This window comes from Mytilus galloprovincialis, chromosome 11, assembly GCF_965363235.1.
Source record: "Mytilus galloprovincialis chromosome 11, xbMytGall1.hap1.1, whole genome shotgun sequence".
Taxonomy (NCBI): Eukaryota; Metazoa; Mollusca; class Bivalvia; order Mytilida; family Mytilidae; genus Mytilus; species Mytilus galloprovincialis.
The window spans coordinates 603,358-626,903 of record NC_134848.1 but is presented as its reverse complement, the minus strand read 5'-3'; the positions used below and the strand labels follow the sequence as shown (position 1 = coordinate 626,903).

The window sequence follows — 23,546 nt, the reverse complement described above, 5'->3', positions numbered from 1 at the left end:
ACATCCATATGGGCCAATGGATATAAACATTATACATGATATTCAGCTTACAAATAAACAATGCAGACACTTTGTACTATAATTCTTGTCTTTCATTAAATAAATCAATACACATTTATATATATATATAAGAGATTCAAATAATATGAAGTACGTCCTGCCCTTAGTCTTAGTGACCTTTTTTTTAAATGGAGCCTAGTTGTTAGTGTCCTGTTTTGTTTCAGAATTGAGGATAGATTTTAATTTTACTATATCATTTAAGTTATTATATGTATTTTCATTTAAAAATTCTTTACTTAATACAATGTAGTTCATTCATTTCACATTTCAAAAAGAAATGAAACTCATCATCTAGTACATCACAATGTGTACATAGTCTAAGTTATATTATGCATTCGAGCAGAGAACAACTATTGTTGATGTCTTTGGTATTTTGGAAATGAACTTAATACTTCTATTTGTCTTTGTTTTCACCTGAAAATAAAATTTGCAAAAACATGAATAAAAGTTTAGTTAGGTAAGTTTATTGTATATTTAAACTAGAGGCTCTTAAGAGCCTGTGTCCCTCACCTTGGTCTATGTGCATATTAAACAAAGGACACAGATGGGTTCATGACAAAATTGTGTTTTGATGATGGTGATGTGTTCGTTTATCTTACTTTATTGAAATTCTTGCTACTTTCAATATTGCCTATCTATAATTAACTAGGCCCTTTAGTTACAGAGGACAATATTTTGTAAAATTTTTCCAAAAGTTTACCAAATTAATGAAAGTTCTTAAAAATTGACTATAAAGGGCAATAACTCCAAATGGGGTCAACTGACCATTTTGGTCATGTCCGACTTATTTGTAGATCTTACTCCGCTGAACATTATTGCTGTTTACAGTTTATCTCTATCTATAATAGTATTCAAGATAATCTTGATAATAACCAAAAACTGCAAAATTTCTTTGAAAATTTCCAATTGGGACAGCAACCCAACAACCAGTTTTTTCCATGGCGGCCACATTGGTTGGTTGGCTGAGTCACCGCACACATTTTGAAAACTAGATACCCTAATGATGATTATGCCCAAGTTTGGTTAAATTTGGCCCAGTTGTTTCAGAGGAGAAGATTTTTGTAAAAGATTACACAAATTTACGAAAAATTGGTAAAAAAATACTGTAAAGGGCAATAACTCCTGAAGGGGTCAACTGACATTTTGGTCATGATGACATATATGTAGATCTTACTTTGCTGAACATTATTGCTGTTTACAGTTTATCTCTATCTGTAATAATATTCAAGATAATACCCGAAAACGGCAAAATTTCCTTAAAATTACCAATTCAGGGGCAGCAACCCAACAACCAGTTTTTAGATTCATCTGAAAATTTCAGGGAAGATAGATCTTGCCTTGATAAGCAATTTTACCCCTGTCAGATTTGCTTTAAATGCTTTAATTTCAGAGTTATAAGCCAAAGTCTACATTTTACCCCTATGTTCTATTTTTAGCCATGGCTTGGTTGGTTGGCCGGGTCACCGGACACAATTTTTAAACGAGATACCCTAATGATGATTGTTGACAAGTTTGGTCAAATTTGGCCCAGTAGTTTCAGAGTAGAAGATTTTGGTAAAAGTTAACGACGACGGACGACGAACGACGGACTCCGGTCTCCGGACGCCAAGTGATGAGTAAAGCTCACGTGATCTAAAAAACAAGATAAGGAATGATTGCAAATGAGACAACTCTCTACAAGAGACAAAAATGACACAGATATTAACAATTTTAGGGCACTGGTCGGCCTTCAACAATGAACAAAGCCCATACCCAATAGTCAGCTTTAAAAGGCCCCGACATGACAATGAAAAACAATTCAAACGAGAAGACTTACGGCCTTTTTTATGTTCATAAATTGAAGAAAAAAACCAAACATTCAACACATAAACAAACGGCAACCATTGAATTACCGGCTCCTGACTTGTATACATTTGGAGACAAAATATTTTGTATTTTTTTTTAACAAAAAATTGCACATAATTAGAAGTTCTAATGTTAACCTTGGTTAAAAAGGTATCGAAGGTTTGTAAAGCTAATTAATCATTTTGATATTCATTTGTTTCGTATTGCACAATTCATGCAATACATGTAACACTAGAAGTGAAATTATGCTGATTGAAATGATTTAATTTGCTTTGTCTGTATGTCTTTTGTGTTCATTGATACATATGACGTGGCTCTGTACTAATACATCTCGTCATTTTGTAATTGTGTTATTGTAAATGTTTTTGTATTCTTGTCTTTCATGTTTGCCGATGTGCTTTGTCTAAATGTCTTTTTGTGCTTCTTTGTTACATATTTGTTTGTTTTAAAGTGATTAAGATTGTAACACAATGTGGACTGCTGTACCCTTATATTTGACATTTTTATCTATTATGTCTGCTTGTTTGTTCTGTTTTGTTCACGCATCGTTGTTAATATCATGGAATTTGATGCTAGTGCCATACATGTGAGTGGTTTAGATAGCTAAAAAACAGGTTTTAATCCACCATTGTTTACATAAGAAAATGCCTATACCAAGTCAGGAATATGACAGTTGTTATCCATTTGTTTGAGGGTGTCGGGCTTTTGAAGTTGCAATTTGATTAAGAATCTTTCATTAAGGATTTTCCTTGGAGTTTAGTATTTCTTTTATTTTATTTTTGTATTATTCAATTTTGAAAAATTGTTATAGCGTCAATCAGTAAGTCATAGTATAACTTTTTTAACCGCATATGCATTATAACATAAAGTAAACTATTTTGCATTTTGCCCCTTTTGTTATACGACCAGGTAGTCTCAATTTGCAACAGACAAAACTCCATCTCGGATGCCAAGCTTTAAATACAATACGATTATTTATAGTTTAATGAAAAATGAACGAAAAATTAGATATACAAAGATGTTCATTTGAGTTATTATTTATGTGTTACATTTCACAAAACGAAAATAATTCACAGTCATATTGTTTGCATTGGCAACTATCATTAATTTCTGCTTTGAATATTGAAATAGGTAGTCTTTATACACGCTCAGTTTGGTAAAGTGAGCAAGCTGATATATACACATGGAAAAAAGTATTGCAACACCTAATTGAAGTTGAAATTAAAAAAAACACTCTTTATTTTTTTGTGATATAATTTGGTAAAGTATAACTAGTTAAACATTATTTAAATAGCACCTGAGTTTAATCAATAAATATCAACTCGATAAGTTTTTATCTGCACATACAGCTACTGTACCCGTAAACAGCAAAACATATGTTTTTATCCTCATTGTTTTCAACACTTTAAATAACCAAGTTTTTCAAGTTATGGGATTGACACCTTGTAATGGGTCCTTGACAACTCTTAACTGCCACAAGATAGCAGATTATCATCATGAGAAAAGCAGGAGTGTCGCTGTAACAACTGCACGTATTTTTTGTCATCACCATTCCACTATAAGTCGTTTTGAGAATAAAAATCAGGCAATAAACGATGACTTTCCGAGATAAAGAAGACTCCTTATACCATTTGCTAGGGAAAATCAAGGAAAAAGAAGGTTGGTCAGAAGGAAACCCATTGCATACAATACAATCCTAAAAAGAGAGAGGTGGGCATACAGGAGCCTTTTAACAAAAACTGTTCGAGATCGACTCATCACTACTGGTTATCGTGCGATAAGACCATTTCGGAGACCTTTGCTTACGAACAGACACACAGTTTTCCATATCCAATGTAGTGCAAAGCTCGCAAAAGTTTGAAATTAGCATCGTGGAGGAAGATCCATTGTTCCAATGGAATTCGGTTCATCTTCCTTGGCCCGATCGTAGCCCGGATTTGAACCATATCGAGCATTTATGGGACACTATTGGGCGGAAAGTGCGCGAAAGGAGACCCCTGTTCAAACACATCATGAAATAAACAATGCCCTTCATCAGAAATAGTTGCTGCTACCTTAGCAACAAATAAGTCGATTTATGGCAGGAATCAGAAGACGTTTAGATGCGATTATCCGTTTGAATGGAGGATGCGCACAAAGTACTAATTCTTTGGCGTATAACGATCAGCCATGATGTGAACAGTCATCTAAAGATTAATTTTGAAATGTCTGACATTGTAAAGGTCGACAACAGTAAAAGTTGTAAAATGCATTTTTTTTGTACAAAAACACTTCATTTTGTTATTAAAATTGTGGTTATATAAATAATTTTTTTTCAAACATTTTTTGTTCGTTTTAATGCCAATGATATCATAAACTATGTTCCAATACTATTATACAAATATTTTATTATATTTCATTCAAAAAAAAGGCTGATTTTTCAAGTTTTAAAAAATCAAGGTGTTACAATACTTTTTTCCATGTGTAAACATGGAAGTCTTCAACTACATTCAAAGCCGTAAGTGCAATAGAAAATCATATATCAGATAATCATGTCACTACCACAGCACAGCTTAAGGCCTACTCTGAGCATTTGAACGTACCCACTATGTTTTGGTTACCTAAACTACACGAAAACTCCCGTAAAGTATCATTACTTCTTGATCTCTTGTAATTGAATTGATAAAATCAACAACACTTATTATTTTGATGATATTTATTCGTTAAAAAAATCACGAATTCTATAATTATACTATAGCTACTGAAAGGAATAGGTCCGGTAAGGGTCGATTTTGGCCTCAAATTTCTGGTTCATCTGACGAAAGATTTTGGACATTTTTTAAACTTATTAGTGTCTACTTCTTTCAAATAAATTAATTTAAGATAAATAGTTGAGCTGACTTATTCATAAGAGACGATCAAATTCAAGCTTAAATAAGAAAAACCGATAAAATATGCCATAATACGTCACTTTTAAAATGTTTTAGTCAAAGATGAAAGTTGCTGCTTCCGTGTTTACCCCAATCTCTATATTTATTATGTATTATTTTAAAGTACAATTTTTATTCAAATATTAAGATGATACAAATGCGACCACTTCCATTAAGGCATACACAGTGTCAAATTTAACTCAAATGCGAAAACTTTTGAAAAATTTAGTAACTTAACATGACTTAAGATAGATAGGGTGTCTTCCTCCATCTTTGATTTTGAAATACCAGAAAACAAGGTCTATATCTTTGATAAAATGTGAAAATTTTGAGATAAGTAGGTAATTCATGTGAAGATTTTTCATTATAATATAGAAAATGCAATGTTGTATCATATTTATGATTGTATTTTACCATTAAACGACTACTTTTGTTTGATTAAATTTTTTTCCAACTTCTCCAAATAAGGAGAGATAACTCAAAAACAAGGGCTGATAATTCTGATTGTGTTATTTTTACAATAGAATATGTCAGGAATTTACCCATTTTCTTATGTAGCAAGAAAATGAGTTCGGTGGCCCACATTTTTTTCTTTTTCTTATCTGAAAGAATAATATTGCAGGCATCTTCTCATATTTCATTTAAAAATTCTATGGTGTAGTTTTCGTTTTAATGAGGAAAATTGAGTTTTCCATGCGTATTCTATACTAAATCTGACAATTTTGCACAGCCTGTAGTGTGAAAATAAGTCCGGTGACCCATTCTTTTAATTAATGTTTTGAAACAAGCAGGTTATAAACTACATTTTGGCAAATTATCAAAAAAATCTATAGATTATAATTTAGACACCCCCTCTACCTTAATGATTCGGTGTTGTTATGAATATCAATAATGTGGTCATATTTATAAATTTCCTGTTTACAAAACTTTTAACTTTTCGAAAAACTAAGGATTTTCTTGTCCCAGGCTTAGATTACCTTAGCCGTATTTGGCACAGCTTTTTGGAATTTTGGATCATCCTTTTCATGCTTCTTTCTCTTTCGAAAAAATCAACATCAGAATTACCTGTGATTATTGAACATACCTGAATATTGAGATCGCACGAATTTCAGAAAGCGAAATTTCGAACCAATGACAGAATTGTAATTTTTTTTTCTTTGTAAAACAGTTCTCATAATCCTTGGAAACACTTAAATCAGTTAAAACATATTGCATCTCCATATTGCAAAGACTGGGGAAAAGAAAACTGAATCAAATCATTAGAATACTCCAAACAGGAAAACGTGAACGTGTTGCAACCAGAAAATTTGACGTCAGAAACTCTTCTTTCTGTCCTTCCGACAATAACGCCAGTTGACGTGATTTGTTGAAGACCACCAATGACCAGATCAATATGTTGTGACAATGCGACGTCAATAAAATTTGAATACGGAACGTCCTTTACGAGACAGGTCTACGGCCGCAACATCAACTGCTTATCAAATTGCTGAATGCCATTTCGCACAGATTTATGCCATAAATGTTTCCCATTAACTGAACTGACAGAGAATAGACAGCAGAAAAACTTTTAAAGCCCTTTCAACGCGCGTTTCGTCTTCAAAAGACTCATCAGTGACGCTCGAATCCAAAAAAGTTATAAAAAAAGCCAAATAAAGTACAAAGTTGAAGAGCATTGAGATCAATTCAACCTTCGAACTGGCATTTATTTTTAAATATTGAAGTAATGAAAAAACTTTCTATTCATAAGTTTGTTTACAAAAAATGCATATTTGAAAATGGGAATGAAAAAGAATAATCAAGTGTTGCGTTTCTAAAGTAGGTCAGTACAGTTCGATGTGTTCGTGTCTGTAGTGACGATTCGGATTTCAATGAGAGTAATCATTGGCAATTATACCACACCTTTTTTTAATATAAATTTGCAAATATGTATACATACATTGTCCGTGCTTTTTGTGCTTTAAAGGTTTATTTGTATGCTGGAATTGCTATCTGTTCTGTTAAAAGAAAGTCTCAATTAATCTTTAAACTAATAAACGATTATCAAATCAAACATCGTTCATGGAACATTTTAGAAAATATGAAATCTTGTAAGTGTACATCATAGTTGTAGGCCATACGGTGGCACACAGTTCTTCCTTATTTGATATCATATAAAATGTTTCATATGCTATCATACCACATCTTACAAAACCCCATGTAGAGCCTCAAACAATCAACAAAACGCATGTTATGATATTCCACACGACATAATGTTAAACAATTAAATGATAAAATCCTACATCATGGGCATTTCACAGGAGACAATCGTCAGTGTTGACTGACAACTGCTTTTTGTCTTTTACATGACTGAGTCGTTGAAATATGGTCAAAACAATAATACAAACAACTATATTGTTTTTCTGATAAGTTTTTCGGACATTGTTTAACATATTACCCCTCATTGTCACTCATATCACATCTTGTTATATCTATATAACTGAAAGGCACAAAAACAATTACTGAATTATTGGCTCTTGATTTGGATAGGTACCTACAGAATTGTGGAATTTAATCGTATTGCGAACACTTAAACCTCTCCTACTTGAACCGTACAACTTAGGAACAAAATATGAAAAGTAATTAATAACACAAATAGAAACAAAATGGATTTGTTGTCTCTTTGACACATTCCCCATTCCCATTCTCAATTTTATTATATAAACAAAAATCATACCAAATCAATGTTTGTGACACAGTTTGAGTGATCTACACACTTAATATTTGCTTTTACTTTAAACAACATTTTTCTTGTTTTTTCAATATTGAACTTGAGATTTCGGTCAGTACAATAATGTGCAAATTTCTAGTGATAATGATTACGTCTTTTGCATCCATAAAACACTAAGATTGAACATCCTTTTTATTCTATAAATCATTGAGAGATATTTTTTATGCTTGCATTATCTAAGATTATAAAAAAACATTATTAGTAAGGTATATGGCGAACAGTTAGAGTAATCATATGTCAAAATAAAATTAATCTCTTTTAATCATACATTTTTTTTCTGTTTTTTATCCATGCTATTCATCTAATGAGTTAATCCTATTTCAACTGATTTTTATAGTTCTAATGATGGATTGTAACACTATTGTCCAAGGTTAAGGGAAGAACGCTTACAACATGTTAAACCTTCTACATTTTTTTAACATTCAGTGAGAGCCCATCTCAAATCAGGAGCCTGTAATTCAGTGGTTGTTGTTGATTCCAGTCTGTCATATTTTATTTTTTTCGTAAATTGTTTTGTTATAAAGAAGGTTTTGTTGTGATTTGTTCTATATTTTATAGCTCCCTATACGGTTTTGGTTTTTGCTTATTATAACAGTCTTTACGGTTGGTAATAGTTACTGACATTCGATTCGTTTGAAATTTATTGGATAGTTGTCTTTTTGGCAATCACACCGTACCTCCTTATTTTTGTACTAATTGGCAAATATGTTTACTTACATTTTCTTAGCTTTTCGTGTTTCAATATCATTTGATTTCTGTGATTTCTTTCTGTTCTGTTGAGAAAAAAAGTCTTTTTAGAAGTTCAACAGAAAATTAAAACATCAGAAAAATTCAACAATTATTAACATACATCGTTCATGAAACATAGATAGGCATTTAAGAAAATATAAAAAAAATATATAATACCACGTCATTGATAACGGTGACACATAGTTACCTTATTTTTGTATCTTGTAAAATATGTTTTATATGCAATTTTACCACGTACCAAAAGCTCGCGTGTTAAGTCTCCAGCAATTAACCATAACTCATACTATAATATTCTACGAAACTAAACATTAGTTCTACTGAAATGTTCAGACTAACAACGATTTTTTTTCGTCTGGTTTTTTTTGTGACCGAATCGCTGATGTGTGTACAATTTATTAAACGAAAAACCATTATAAAAGATGACCAATGATAGCCACTATATTACAGACTCCTGATTTGGACATGCACATCCATAATGATTGAGAACACTCAGACCTCGCCAAGATGAACCATACAATATAAGAACAATATATTAAAGTCACATCTTTCCAAGGTTAGGGGAGGTTGAGCACTGACGAACATGTTTAATCTGCGACATTTTTTATGTTCTTGTCCCAAGTCAGGATCCTTAGTTCAGTGGTTGTCGTTTGTTAATGTCGGTCATATTTGTATTTAATCAATTGTTTTGTTATAAATAAAGCCGTTCTTTTTCACAATTCAATTGTTTCATATGTTCATGTGGATGCCTTTTGAAGCCGACCATATGTATGAGCTATAAGGCTGAACGGTTGCCAATAATTGCTCTTCATTTAAATTTTGCTTAATAAGTATCTATCAAATATTTTATTATTGGCAATTTACAACATTTACTTATTCTAATATTAAATACTTTTTACATTGACCCTGTTATAACATATTCACCACAAACCTACTCTCCATACATTATTAAATGCAGTTTTAAAAAGAACATAATAGTTTTTTTCAATGCCCTCACAATAACTTACATATTATTGCGCGCAATGCAGATATATCAAACTCGTTGTAATCCAAAAGCAAAATTATTCAACTACTTGTAATTACAGGAAGGTCACTTTTCCATATTGTTTATGTTTCCAATAGACCTTGAACATTGATTCATTTAGCGACGATATCATGCCAATATTTATTAAAAACATGCTATGATATGTTAAAAATCATCAATGGCTAAATATTTAAAAAGAAGATATTGTATGATTGCCAACGAGACAACTCTCTACAAGAGACTAAATAACACAGAAATAAATGAAGTAAACATTAAAAAGATGTGGTTTGATTGCCAACGATACAACTCTCCACATGAGACCAAATGACACAGAAATTAACAACTATTTGTCAATGTACGGCTTTTAACAATTAGCAAAGCCCATACAACATTGTAAGCTATAAAAGGCCCTGAAATGACATAGGTAAATGAGAAAAAAAGTAAAATCACAAAAATACTGAACTTAGAGGAAGATCAATTGGGAAAGTCCAAAATCACATGGCAAAATCAAATAACAAAACGCATCAAAAACGAATGGACAAGAACTGTCATATTCCTGACTTGGTACAGGCATTTTCAAATGTAGAAAACAAACGGTCTAATTTTTGTAAAAGAAAAATGAACGAAACACAAATATGTAGCACTTCAATAATTTAAACGAAAACCACAGAATTACAGGCTCATAAGTTGGGACAGGCAAAAACCATGCAAACATATAGAATAGTGCGGTGTTTAGCGGGATAACCTCCCTCCCACACGCACACTCACCTGGGACAGTGGTGTAAAAATAGAACATAAGAACACACTACTAAATCAGTTGAATGTTATATGCGAGAAAATATTTCGCGATTTCAGATAATTGTTCGTACTTGATTTTTTTTATTTACGTACATCTGGCATACATATTAAATACTGTGGATTCATTATTATTCGTTGTATACCAATTTTCGTAGGTTTCGTGGGTACAGGTGAACCACGAATTCACATAGGCTTTCTATACGGAGATTGGCTAAACCACGAAATCAAATATCCACGAATATGCAAGTTTTCAGCAATCAACGAAAATTGAAACCCACGAAAATAAATGATCCACAGTGTGCTACACCAGGTATCTATGACTAGTTTATTTACTAAATATATGTTTCAATTACACGTTTTATTTTGGTCAGAAAGTGTGTGAAAAAGGTTTTTTTCTATTGGGAAATAGACCTTGCAAAAACAAATATCATACGTTTGTGTCTGCCATAATTTTGTTATTGTCTTAATAAAAAAAAAGTAAAACCATAAAAAGAAAAAAACACAACCCAGACCCATCAGTATAAAACCTAATATGTCCGATTTCAAAACAATGTCACAGACGCATGAAAAGAAAATCTGCACAAAAACTTTTTTTCGAATTGGGTAAGTTTTAACGTAGACACTAGATTAAACTAACCTCGACATTGTTGATTTTCATGATTATCAAGTTTGAGGACTGTGCAATAAGTTTTATAACTCTATGCTTGAAACAGATAATACCTACAATAAAAAAATAATATGATAAACCTTCTGAATTTCAGAAACCATCGTTAATATATAATTGTAATATGGCTTGCTTCTTTCGCTTTGTAAACAAACCCATGAAATGCACTAGCATTTGTTTGCACATGCGTATTTTGATTATTGCAGAAACAATTTATACCAAACTGACATGCATTTCATATATTTTATTAACTTAAAACACTTGAAATCCTAAATGAGGGTCATGTTGTCACGATTACATATACAATGACTGAATATATCTTACAATTCGCGGTTGACTTATTTGACGTAACGGCAACGTTAATTTTGGCTGTTCAAAACCCCTCCCTCTGAAAAACACATTGGATGTCACCTGCTTGTCAACAAACAAAAAAGGAGTCTCATGGAAGATATATAAGTTTATAACCTCGTTTAAATTTCACTCATTACCATTAAATCTTTTGCCAACTTTGCGACACCATATATCTATCTGTACACATCATTTTAACAACGATACTTCAAGAAAGTAAAGCTAACAAAAGTAAATAATCCGCGAAAAACATTGAAACACAACACTTGATGCAGGATATAAAAAATACTTGCTGCTAGTGTAATGGTAATTGACTTAGACATCAGACACTCAAATCAATCAATGTATTCGTAGATAGAAGATGTTTTTGTGTTCTGTTAAATTGTTCCTTTTAAAATTGTTATACGATGATGACTGATGTACCCATATTTTGACTATTTTATTGTTTATTTAACGCATCAATGTAAATATAACTGTCATTAAAGTGAGAGGGTTAGCGCTATAGAACCAGGTTTAATCCACCGTTTTCTACATTTGAAAATGTCTGTTCCAAGTCAGGAATATGACAATTTTTGTCCATTCGTTTTTGATGCGTTTTCTTATTTGATTTGGCCATGTGATTATCGATTTTCCGAAATTGATTTTCCTCTAAGTTCATTATTTTTGTGATTTTACTTGAATTGCAAGACAAAAAAATAAAATAAATTGGGAATAGTTCTTTCAAAGCGTCGAAAACATATCTGCTTTTCTGCGATTAAACTGTCAGGAAAAAGCTCATTTGATACAATATATTACAAACAGATTGACAAACCGACAGAACGGTCATCTCAACGTACTCTAAAAATTTCAATTCGACAATTTCAAAATAATAGTTAGTTATGCTTATCAAATCATACTTTACCAATACAGAACAGGACTAGACACTGTATAACATATATTCCGGCACTTCTTTCTAAAAAGATGAAGAATAGCATTTTAACTCATCATGTAGTAGTTATTCATTTGTTTTTTTTTATCGTTATGCAAATCGAAATAGTTTACATTATCACTAACTGAAGCCACCATCGAGTGCAAGAGTTTCACACTGTGTTGTAGGCTCATCGAAGTTTTCTGCTTTTGGTTGAGTTGTTGTCTCTTCGACACATTCTGAATTGCATTCTCAATTTAACATTTACATGATTAACACTTACTTAAATGCTTTAAATATTATGTCAAAGTTTATACAATAAAAGAGTCAAAAAGTCTGAAAAGACCAAATTATGTCTTAATTGTCATAAACAATTACTCTACATTTACATTAGGACTTGTGCCCTAATTTTTCTTCACAAATTCTGATCTATAATAAATTTGTATGAAATGTTCTTTACAAACTGTCGACATTATGAGTATGGTCTTACATTCCTTGACAAATTCTTGACATTTGTATACTGTCTTTGTTGCTTGACAAATTTTCGAAATTATGAACATGGTCTTAAAATTTCGTCACATATTCGGAGCATTTTGAAATAATTCTTAATAATACTGGACAATTCTGAATTTTACAAGTCATTACCAATATACATGATATGACTTTATCTTTACTTCTCTTTATATAATATACTGTTGTTTCAAGTTACATTTATAACAACAAATCACACAAGTTAGACATGTAAATATTTTTATAATTTAATATTTCGGTATATAAATTTTTGTGTAGATACAATATTGGTTTGAAATTTAAAATAAAGACAAATACAATGATGAAAATTAGTTTTGTCCTGGTAGTACCAATACACCACTCTCTGAAAGACTTGTTGTGATAGGTAATGAACATTAAGTATCCTATTTGACAAAGTCATGCAAAATCACTATGAACGGATGCTTTGTAATAGTTTACGGGGAACGTCAATTTAAAACTTAACATTGAAAACTGACGTGTGGCTGTAAATATAATAATGGGAGATGTCTAAAAAAACGAAAGTGAGTTATCGACGAATATCTGACCGGAAGTGGTGTTTCATCACTTAAATAACATAAAAACAACCTTCATTTGCTCAATATTCTAAAATTTTGAATAAAATACAGGTAAAAAGGATCATTCATTGGATGTCTTTAACCAGGAAAGTCGTCATTTTGAAAATCAAAGATGGCCGTCATGAATGGATGAAATTTTTCATTGCTTCCCCCTAAATATAGATGCATACACCTTAAGGGCATACCATACAGTAGAGATCCCTCGTTGATTTTTTCTTAAAATTTTGATAGAAGGTCAATTTCAATGTGTACTTTTCAAATATGCAAAGAAGTACCTAAAATAAAAAGTACCTTCATGACTTACTTTTTGAGATAATTTGGTTTGAAATTTGTATATTTGGAAGAAAATCCCAGAAATTTCATAAATTATGACTTTTAAAGAAAGTAACAATACTTTTGAACGAAAAGTCATAACTTAACCGGGTTTTCTGTAAAATATTCCCTTGATCCATGACATCAACATGCTGAAACAAGTTTAAAGTTAAATCAAAGCATCATGTTCCAGATTTTGATTGCTATATTCGAAATAAAGAAATTGATCAAATTTTTGCGTCTTTTCGGAAGTGCAGAAAAAATTTGATCGTTAATTTTTTCCTGAAATTTTGGCGGAGTGTTCTTGAAACCGTACTTGATTGATTGCAAAAGAAAGAAAAATGGGTCCATGTGCTTGTTATTTCAATAAAAGCCATATTCCATAAAATTTTACGACGTCTGTCAGGATGGCGCTAAATTACGTTAAATTAAGTTTTAATCGCAACAACGTCGTGTAATCATTCCCGCCGTACATGAGGTCGCTGTCAAGTATATGAAGGTGATTTTCAAAGCGTTGATACTTATTATAAAAATTTATAAGATGGTTAATCATAAAATGGAAAAAAAACATTTGTACTAAACATTAACGAAACGAAATTTGGACAGGCACCTTTTTATAATAAAAAAAAAGACTATCAAAAAGGATTCTAGCAGATTGCTTTGTCAGATGTACCTAGGGTGTCTCGCCGTCCGAAATTTGTTCTAAATTGCTTCATGTACTGTAAGAGGATAGACAACATTATTGACATGACAAAATGTGAACCAACTATAAATTAAGTGAGACGATACCATAAATTGACAACAGTATAACTTTCAACAATGACAAAACCGATACCGTATCGCCAACTTTAAAAGGTCCCGACGTACTTTGATTATTTTTTTTTACATTCAAAAGATAATCATCTTTCTAATTTAAATTATAAGCAGTACTTCTTGTTTTATTATAAGAGCTGTTTATGCGCAATTTAACTCGTGCCATTGTTGCATCAATCGACCGAAAAGGAAGTTGTAATATAATATTTCATAGGAAGTACAGCAGCCGGTATAAGAGAATAATATTGAACGATGTCTTTGTCAATAGATAAGTTACATAACCCTTTTACGGCGTATACGTAGGGATATTGGCGTACTTGTTTGTCTTAAAGTAGAACTATATTGAAAACACTTTGTTCGTCTGTCCGATTGTCTAACTATACGACGAGTTTTAACGTGTGTACACTTTCTGATCTGTCTGTCTGCAATTAATGTACATTTGCCGACATTTCGATTTTTATTTCTCAATACATTGAAGTACAATAGGGACATGCTTACACAAATAAGAAGACGTGGTATGATTACCAATGAGGCAAATCTCAATCAGAGACCAAATTGCTAAACGACTATAGGACATCGGACGGCTTTCAACAATGAATAAAACCCATCCGCATAGTAAGCTATGAAAGGCCCCTACATGTCAAATGCAAAACAACTCAAACGGGAAACTTAAGGCCTGGTTTAAGTACAAAATAATGAACAAAATACAAATATGATGAACATTACCAAAAGACACCATTTAATTACAAGCCCTTTTAACAGCATGTGAACGGGCGTCTTCTTGTTTTGGTCTATTTATACATCCAGTTGCATATACAAAATTTAAAAGAATACAACGATTAAACAAACTAACGTGTGACAATTCTGCATCTTTTGGTAATATTTTGCTTAAATTCAAACCAAAAACGACACCAATATATTTTTTTGAAATCTTTTTAACGGACTTTTATTTACAGTTTTTCTACATACACATACAATATTATATGTTTTTCAAATATAAATTAAAATCGACATTTTTTTTTTATGTACCAATTTCAAGTCCAGAACAGGATGAGACACTCTCTTTATTTATTATTTCATTTACGAATAGGGATGTTATACGACCTTGTCCACCAATGAGAGTCTCGCACATGCAGTCGGTTTAGTTATTTCATTGATAAATAGTCTGTTAAATTTGGCCTTACAATGACAATTATCCGTAAAATTTGGAGGCTTCCAAATGCTTTAAAAAAAAAGTTAAAAAAAAAACCACACTTAACTATATTGATACTGATGTTTTTCAATTCAAGATAATATTATTTACCTCGAATTCATTATCAATAAATGAAAATAACTGTTATCGTCATGAATAATATTTCACAGCTATACAACACGCCGTAGTAATGACTTTTGTGTATGGATTTCAACACCAGACCCGATTCGGCAACCATTTGTGCCATATATTTTGTTAATTTTTTCTCATTAATCACGGGTTCATACGTTTTCTCATTTCTTTAAGTTCCATTAAAATAACATTTGGATGTCATAAATGTGCAATTAAATATTTGCCGCTACCAATACTCATAATTAGCTATTGCATGTCGTTTTGTTTCGAATTGTGTTATTGGTAAAATGTTATTCAGCATGTTACAGTTTAAGCAACGATTCCGCTGGGCCGTGCAGTTTTAGCATTTATTCAGTGCCAGACTAAAAAGTTCCACAATTCTTCTTCCGTCTTTCCTTGTTATACAGTACTCTGTTCTGTGTCTATCACAATTTCTTCAATTTCGTCATGCAAAATTGTATTTGATTTATTTTTGTACATCTCAAGTATTTCCTTTAATCTCACTGCTTTTCGACGGATTTCTCCGTCTTTTAGAAACGGCATGACCACTTTTTTAGCAGGTACTCTTGAAATTCGGGCAACCGAAATTAATGACGTCAGTGAATATTCCGCGAAATATGACTTCTTTTAAGGCGACGTCGCGAAATGTTAACGTTCTTATTAGAAACATCGCGACATTACAACGTTCTGGTTACCAACGTCGAACAGTTTTGAAAACGTTATTATCTGCCCTATCTGCTACTGTATCGTATTCCCTGAAGACATGTTCTTACTAAGTTTCATGCTTGTATCACCATTTGCCATATTTTTGGGGTCAGCTGCTTAATTGCTTAGCTGCCAACCAAAGTAGGAACTAAAGGAGCCAAGAAGGCCGTCACCAAGGCAAAGACTGCCAGACCCGGCGGTGACAAGAAAAGGAGGAGGAAGAGACGTGAATCCTATGCTATCTACATCTACAAAGTCTTGAGACAAGTTCACCCCGACACCGGAGTGTCCTCCAAGGCAATGTCCATCATGAACAGCTTCGTCAACGATATCTTTGAGAGAATCGCAGCAGAGGCTTCCCGATTGGCACACTACAACAAAAGATCTACCATCACATCAAGGGAGATCCAAAATAAACAGTAAAATAATAGCACACAAGACAAAACATAGAAAATTAAATACTAAGCGAAACAAAACCTTCCAAAAACTGGAAGAGGATAAAAGTTACGACATAAGGAACATATCCAATATCATCTTTTATACCATAACAGTAAACCAACTCCTGATGGCGTCCGTAAAATTTACAAATGGATGATTTCAACTTTACCATTTGGAACTCTTGGTTTAATAGCTTCCTTATGACCAACACTCCTCTATCAACAAATCATGAAAGGAAATACAAGAATGTGTCCATAGTACACAGATACTCGACTAGCACTATCATTTTCTATGTTTAGTGGACCGTGACTCATTTTGGCATTAACATTAGAAAGATCATATCACAGGGAACATGTGTACTAATTGTTAAGTTGATTGGACTTCAACTTTATCAACAACTACCTTGACCAAAAACCATTTACATGAAGAGAGACAGACGGACGGACGAACAAACGAACATACGAACAAACTAGAAAACATAATGCCCCTCTGCTATCGTATGTGGGGCATACAAAGAAACTATAAATGTAATTATTTTAAATATTCCTATTATATATATCCTTCATCAGATATTAAATGAATCATATAAATCTACTTTGATTCAACTATGATTCTTGAAATTAACACAATAAGACATTTAAACCGAACAACATAGTTTAGACGTTTGTACAATTAAGAAAATTTAAAACAGTACAAATATTTTATGGCTTAATCACAAAAGATACTGCAAAGATATGCTTCAAATAAAAAAAGTAATGTGCAATATGAACTAGCACAATTTTTTTATTCAAAAGGTGATGACATTTACGATGTTGCAAGAACGATTGCACCAATAACATTCCAAATAAAAAGCACTGACCGATCTAAATTTAAAATTAGTAGAATAATTACAACAGAGACTGGGTATTTAAACATCCCAAATAAATAGCAGATTAAAAAAGGTAATAATTAATTTTGACTAAGGTTAAATAGTTGAGCATGACTTGTTACTTTTACCTCCCTCGAAAAAGAGTAGAACCAAGCAATATAAACTGGTATAGTTACCAATTTGTTTTTAGAGTTGAGTAAGGTAAAAAAATAAAAACTGCAGTGACTGAAGTTATAAACAATATAACCCAAATGTAAAGCACTGCGCTTATACAAACTTAATCTTTTCATATATCCCATTTGGTGCCAAACCCTTGCAAGAGCCCTGAGACGAAGAGCCCACTTAGGGGATATATCAGCTCTCACAAGCAAGTCTTTAAGGCTTCTGGCCTACGGAAAGCCAATAAAGGTGGCTCGGGAAAGATCGTGGATAGTTAAGGATGTTTTTCGAATTATTTCCAAAGGTGGGGAAGTTATACAGATTATAGCTAAAAGTGTAAGCCGTTGAAAATGGTCATGTTCATATATCTCAAATGTACCTCTGTTTGGAAGATTTTTAAATCACAGTAAATAAAAAACAAAAACATTCGAATGAAATTATAAATTTTTATCAAATTTGATTAATATATAATTTCCCGGGTGCGCTCTCAGTTTCAAAGTAATTAACTTTTCAAAACACTATTTTATACTGATAGGGAATTAATTAAGGAATCCAAAGAGCAAAACAAAATATATAGGTCACCGTGCTTGTTTTCAAGATATAAGCCATTGCAATTTTGGCGGGAAAAAATTGACTTTTCATTACTTTATCATTGACAAGATAACGTTTTGAAAAACCGTTAAAAAGTAATTAAAATTTTATAAAACTTGTACAGACAGCTTATCATTATACATGTAAAAGATTTACAAAAAGAAAAATGGGGGTCACCGGACAAATTTTTTCAAGGCATTTAAATTGATTAAACCAGAGGATTCCGAAAATCTGACCAAAAAATCTAAAACATGACAAGCCAGCTTCCTTAAAACAAACAAGAACATTCTAATCTTATTAGTCGAGCATCATACTCGTCGACATCCATAGTACTGTAACTACATTTAAATTAAACGATTACGATACGAGGCTAAATTGAAACAAGTCAATATCTGAAAACATGACGAAATAAAGTGTTGAAAACTGTTTGTTACGTGGACTTTCGAAGTCACTAACTTGGTACGTAACTTTCCCTGATAAAACTAAATAGCTTTTTCAAATCAATGCATTTAAGCATGACGACAAAAAGAGCAGAATATTGTTTATTTAAATGAATTTTCTAAGTCTAAGGACCATATCTCTGCACAAAAAAAAAAATCAGACAGGAACAAAAATCAACTTGCACTGTAATTTGTATTGATGGTATTATTTACCAATTATCAAATCAATACCGTCAAAACTGACACAAAATTACAGATTAAGTGAATTTTCTACGTTAACTCTTAACAAATTATCAGATCGGAACAAAATTCGAACTTGATATGTAACTTGTTATAATAATGCAATAAACTATATACCAAATCAATATCTTCGAGCATGAAGAAAAAATGTGTGGACAACTAATGTGCCGGACTTACAGATGAACAGAGTGTTAAACTTCAGTCCCCTTCGACTTTGTCGGTAGGAGGCTAATAAATCTTACAAGGAGTGTATGTAATAGAGGCCGTTTAAAATGAAGATCTTGGAAATTTGGATAGCCATTGGAAATTAGAGTATATAGGGACAATAATGTTGACTGGCATAACGGTTGTTTTCATGATTCGTAATGTACAGAGAGCGTACCACTCTCTCTACACAAGTCATCAGATTGAATGCCACCATTCTGACCCTTAATTGGTGCGTACATGTACAGCCGGCACATTCAAACAGAGGCTCAAGTATGGCAAGGGTTTCTCTATCAAATTCAGAAATTACCTGTCTTAATTCGATTTAATCGAGAATTGTTAGTTTGTTGATATAATTACGTTAAAGTAATATCCACAATTCTGTAAATATAAGTTTACCCAAAGAAAATTCCCAAAAAATGAATTAAATATCAAAAGCAATAACAGTTCTTTCCTAGATTTTTAAATTTCAGTTTCACACGAGAATTTCTATAGAATTAATTTCGACACAAAGGAAGATTTGTCGTTCCACATTGGCAATTTTCTCTTTTTGAACGGAAATATTTCATTGACCTTATATTACGGTGTATATATATCCTTTGTCTATGTCTATATGTGTCATTAAAAATAATCCTCTCTGTGTCACCGGTAAGTAATTCTTAAATAAGAGATTCCGTTACAACATGTTAGCTGGAAACAGAACTGTATTACAAACAGGATATAACAACTAAGTTTCACGGTAACGTTGTTAATTAATAAAACCTATTTTATTTAGATACGATCCGTATCAACTTATCGATTCTTTAATACAGTTTTTCTAAAAAGTTTATCAATTCAACACTTTTGTTTCGTCCAAACATTAATTTTAGAGTCAATAAATAAATTTTAAATATAACTAAATTTACTTTGCAGATATAAAAGGTCCTACATTCTGTTGATACCATTATTTGGCTGAAACAAGCTTTCAGTAACTGCTAGATTTCAGAACTGGTTATGTTTCTTTGCTAGTTTGTGTGTTAAGTTATTATCTAACAAGTTAAGCCGTTTTCAAGTGAATTTTCTGGTACGTCTTTATGTTGTACTGTTGCATTACTGTCCCATTTTATGGGACCGTTAACCAACAGCAAACATGTTTAATCCGACTTTACCGTATTCGCTTGTCCCATGTTTAAATGCAGTGGTTAAAGTTTGTTGCCACATGTCGTATTTCTGTTCTTTTATTCTATTACACGTAAATCAGGCTGTTAGTATTCATATTTGTCATGTCTGGATATTTTATAGCTTGATATGTATGTTTTTTATTCAGTTTTTTAGGCATAACCAGCGAAGTCCTTTTAAATGAAATAAGATAAAAAAATAAGTTGTTAAATAAATTAAAAACAAAAGAAAACTATTTGGTCATCATTCTACTTTGCCGAGTAAAGATTTAAGATTTAAGCCATCATTTTTTTTTCAAATCTCAATTAATCATACTTTACCATGTCTACCGTAACTAATTGAAGAAACAGTCTCCAATCTATGTCTCTTGTCCTGATCTAAAATAATAATAACATTATTACACACATTTTAATGTAAGAGAAATTGTAGCTTTTCAACTTAATGGTAATGATAGCTTATTGCTGCTTTTTTTTATGTTCAGTATGTTCTTTGATTTTAAAATGTGAATGGAAATAAAAGCTTATCAGAAATTTAGTTTTGCTAAAATAAAAGTTTAGATCAAACGCAAGTGTTCACACTTATCTCTATTGAGTTAAAATAAAATGTTATATCAAAACTCTTTAAAGAAGTGCACAGGACCATAATAACTTACAAAACTTACCATGTACAGCATTTTGTTGCCTCGTTACTTTCATATCGTTTATAGAAAATGTCCTGTCAAATGAAAATGAAACTTAAAGAAATAACAAAAACATGTAATAGAACTAAAGTACCTTTTCATCCACGTGATTATTATAACTTAAGGTGGTACCTAACACTACAGGGAGATAAATTTGTGTCATGTGTACTATTGTGGGTCTGTTTGTCTTTTTCATTTTTAGCCATGGCTTTGTCAGTTTGTTTTAGATTTATGAGTTTGACTGTCCCTTTGGTATCTTTCGTCCCTGTTTTGTAAAATCAGCTAAACGTTTTAAAAACATTATGTTGTAAAGGGAATATTAAGCTTCTCAATTATCAAACTTGATGTTTGTCAAACTGCTATATAACCAGTGTAATTTTTCTGATATTAAAAATGGTTGGTTCAAAATATTTGAATTTTTAAATTTTTATTAAAGGGTCAAAGTAAAATACTTTGTCAAAATTTTATGAAAATTAAACGAGTCAAAATAGTTTTAGTGAAAGTGTTGGGTACCACCTTAATATTGCTCATCTCTTTATATCTTTTTGGACAAAAAACTCCTAACATGTCTTAGTATCTATATATCCCAAGCTTCTAAATGTTTGATCGTTTAAGGTTAAACAAGAAAAGTGTTCGAACGTATAAAATGTATCAACGTCTTTTTTCCCCATTTTATAGGTGAGACTTCAAAACACTTAGGTCTAGCTTTATGTTGACCACACAAACCAAAATTGTAAGCCATATGAAATACAAATGACTAAACAATGCTAAATGGGCTACAGTATTGGTAATGAAAATAACTCTTTTTAAATATATGTCCAAGCGCTTTTCTGTTTTAACCTTCAGCATGCATGATTATATTTACTAAATTGAAAGCCAAATAAGTTATATTGACAATTGTAGTGAAATTAACCTTCGCGTTCAGTAATTTTCTAGCTACTTATCTTTACCTTGTATAGTTTTGTATTCCATCATTGAGTTTATGGAATGAGAAATACTTAAACATTTTGCATAGATAGGCTAGCAACAGAAATGCACTTTAAATTTATGCAGACATTTGATTATATAACCGTAATTTTTTGCACACATTCAATACTTCTAGACCAGTAAGTACCTTTCATTTTATTGCTTCAGTAACTTTTAGTAAAAAAACCCATTAAAGGCACATATTTTACTGCACCAAATTCGGCATCATCATAATAATAACGTTTTACTACCACTTTGCAGAAATTTTTTCAGTTATTTTTAATTGTCTATAAATCTATGCTCTAAGTGTTAAATCTTTTGCTGACTTACTGATCATTCTGATGTGTACCTAACATTATGTTCGTCATATGAAATGTATTAGCTTACCATTTTATCAACCGTGTACAGTTGTAATGTCTGTAGAAACTGTCTTCTAAAAAGTCTTCTTTCAATACACATTGGTAGTCTACAATAAAAACGATGAAACATGATTGTTTTCAATTTGTAAATTACGTGAAGCATACTTTGAATAGTTTGTTTGAAAAATTTGACACTTCATGTTTAAAGTCTTCATACAGTTTCCATTTAAACTGTTAGGATTTCATCATTGCTTAAAACAATACATCGGCAATAAGAGATATGACAGTTTTTTGTTGTTATAGTGGTATAGGTCTACTACATCATTAATCATGAAAAAGCGGTATCCTTTGTTGTGACATAACCTGAAAATATTTTGAACACACCATGTAACCGTTTACGACCATGTTTGATCATGAGAACATAAGATATTTTGTCTTCATCTTTGATATATCTTGAGATTCTTGTATATTGACCTTATGGTCAGCTAGACTCTTTAATTGTTTTTTTCTAATACGTCTAGGCTCTCAAATAATTGGCTTTCAGCGTGCTTGATGAAAATAAAAACAAGTGCTTTGGATGCACGAACTTTTAAAGGTGTTGCATTCTTTTTTGTAACCATAAAATGAACCCAGAATATTTATCATGTGCTTCATTCATATATCAAAATGTTCAAATACGTGTTTGTACCTGGTGATAATTCATAACGATGAGGACAATGTTTACGGTAGCAAGAACAGTCTTCTTCTGCAGGACTACAATAACACTTATTTGAAGTTTTGGTAATAAATGTGTATCCATTTGTATAGTCACAAGTACATTTGCTATCCGATTTTGATGACCCTTTTACAATGGTTATTTGCCCTTCTTCTTTACAGATTGACTTCTGAAATATGCAATTACTGCCATCGCTGTTGAAATATCGAAATGGCTGATAACGTTTGATGTCACATTTTTCTCCATCAATATTTCCTCGATAAACCATTTTGTATCCTTCAACCGAAGAAAAGAGTCTTAAAAATATAACATGTATAATATCCACTGTATCTGTTATTCTCCATGCTATTATCATTATTCAAATCATGACTTTTGTTTTATTTTTTAGAACAGAAGTCCG

The 23,546-nt window shown here is 31.8% G+C and overlaps 1 protein-coding gene across 1 annotated transcript in view; it reads right to left on the bottom strand.

Annotated features, from left to right (window-relative positions):
* LOC143050712 (uncharacterized) overlaps window positions 1–23,546 on the bottom strand; it is a 31,455-nt gene continuing 7,909 nt past the window's right edge. The window contains exons 4-12 of the mRNA XM_076223842.1: window positions 23,120–23,422; window positions 22,460–22,538; window positions 21,089–21,141; window positions 20,748–20,804; window positions 12,064–12,114; window positions 10,788–10,870; window positions 8,299–8,354; window positions 6,751–6,808; window positions 1–474 (exon numbers count right to left, since the gene is read on the bottom strand). Of these exons, the coding sequence (XP_076079957.1) occupies window positions 6,772–6,808; window positions 8,299–8,354; window positions 10,788–10,870; window positions 12,064–12,114; window positions 20,748–20,804; window positions 21,089–21,141; window positions 22,460–22,538; window positions 23,120–23,422 (719 nt within the window). The 3' untranslated portion in view covers window positions 1–474; window positions 6,751–6,771. The remainder of the gene's footprint in view (window positions 475–6,750; window positions 6,809–8,298; window positions 8,355–10,787; window positions 10,871–12,063; window positions 12,115–20,747; window positions 20,805–21,088; window positions 21,142–22,459; window positions 22,539–23,119; window positions 23,423–23,546) is intronic.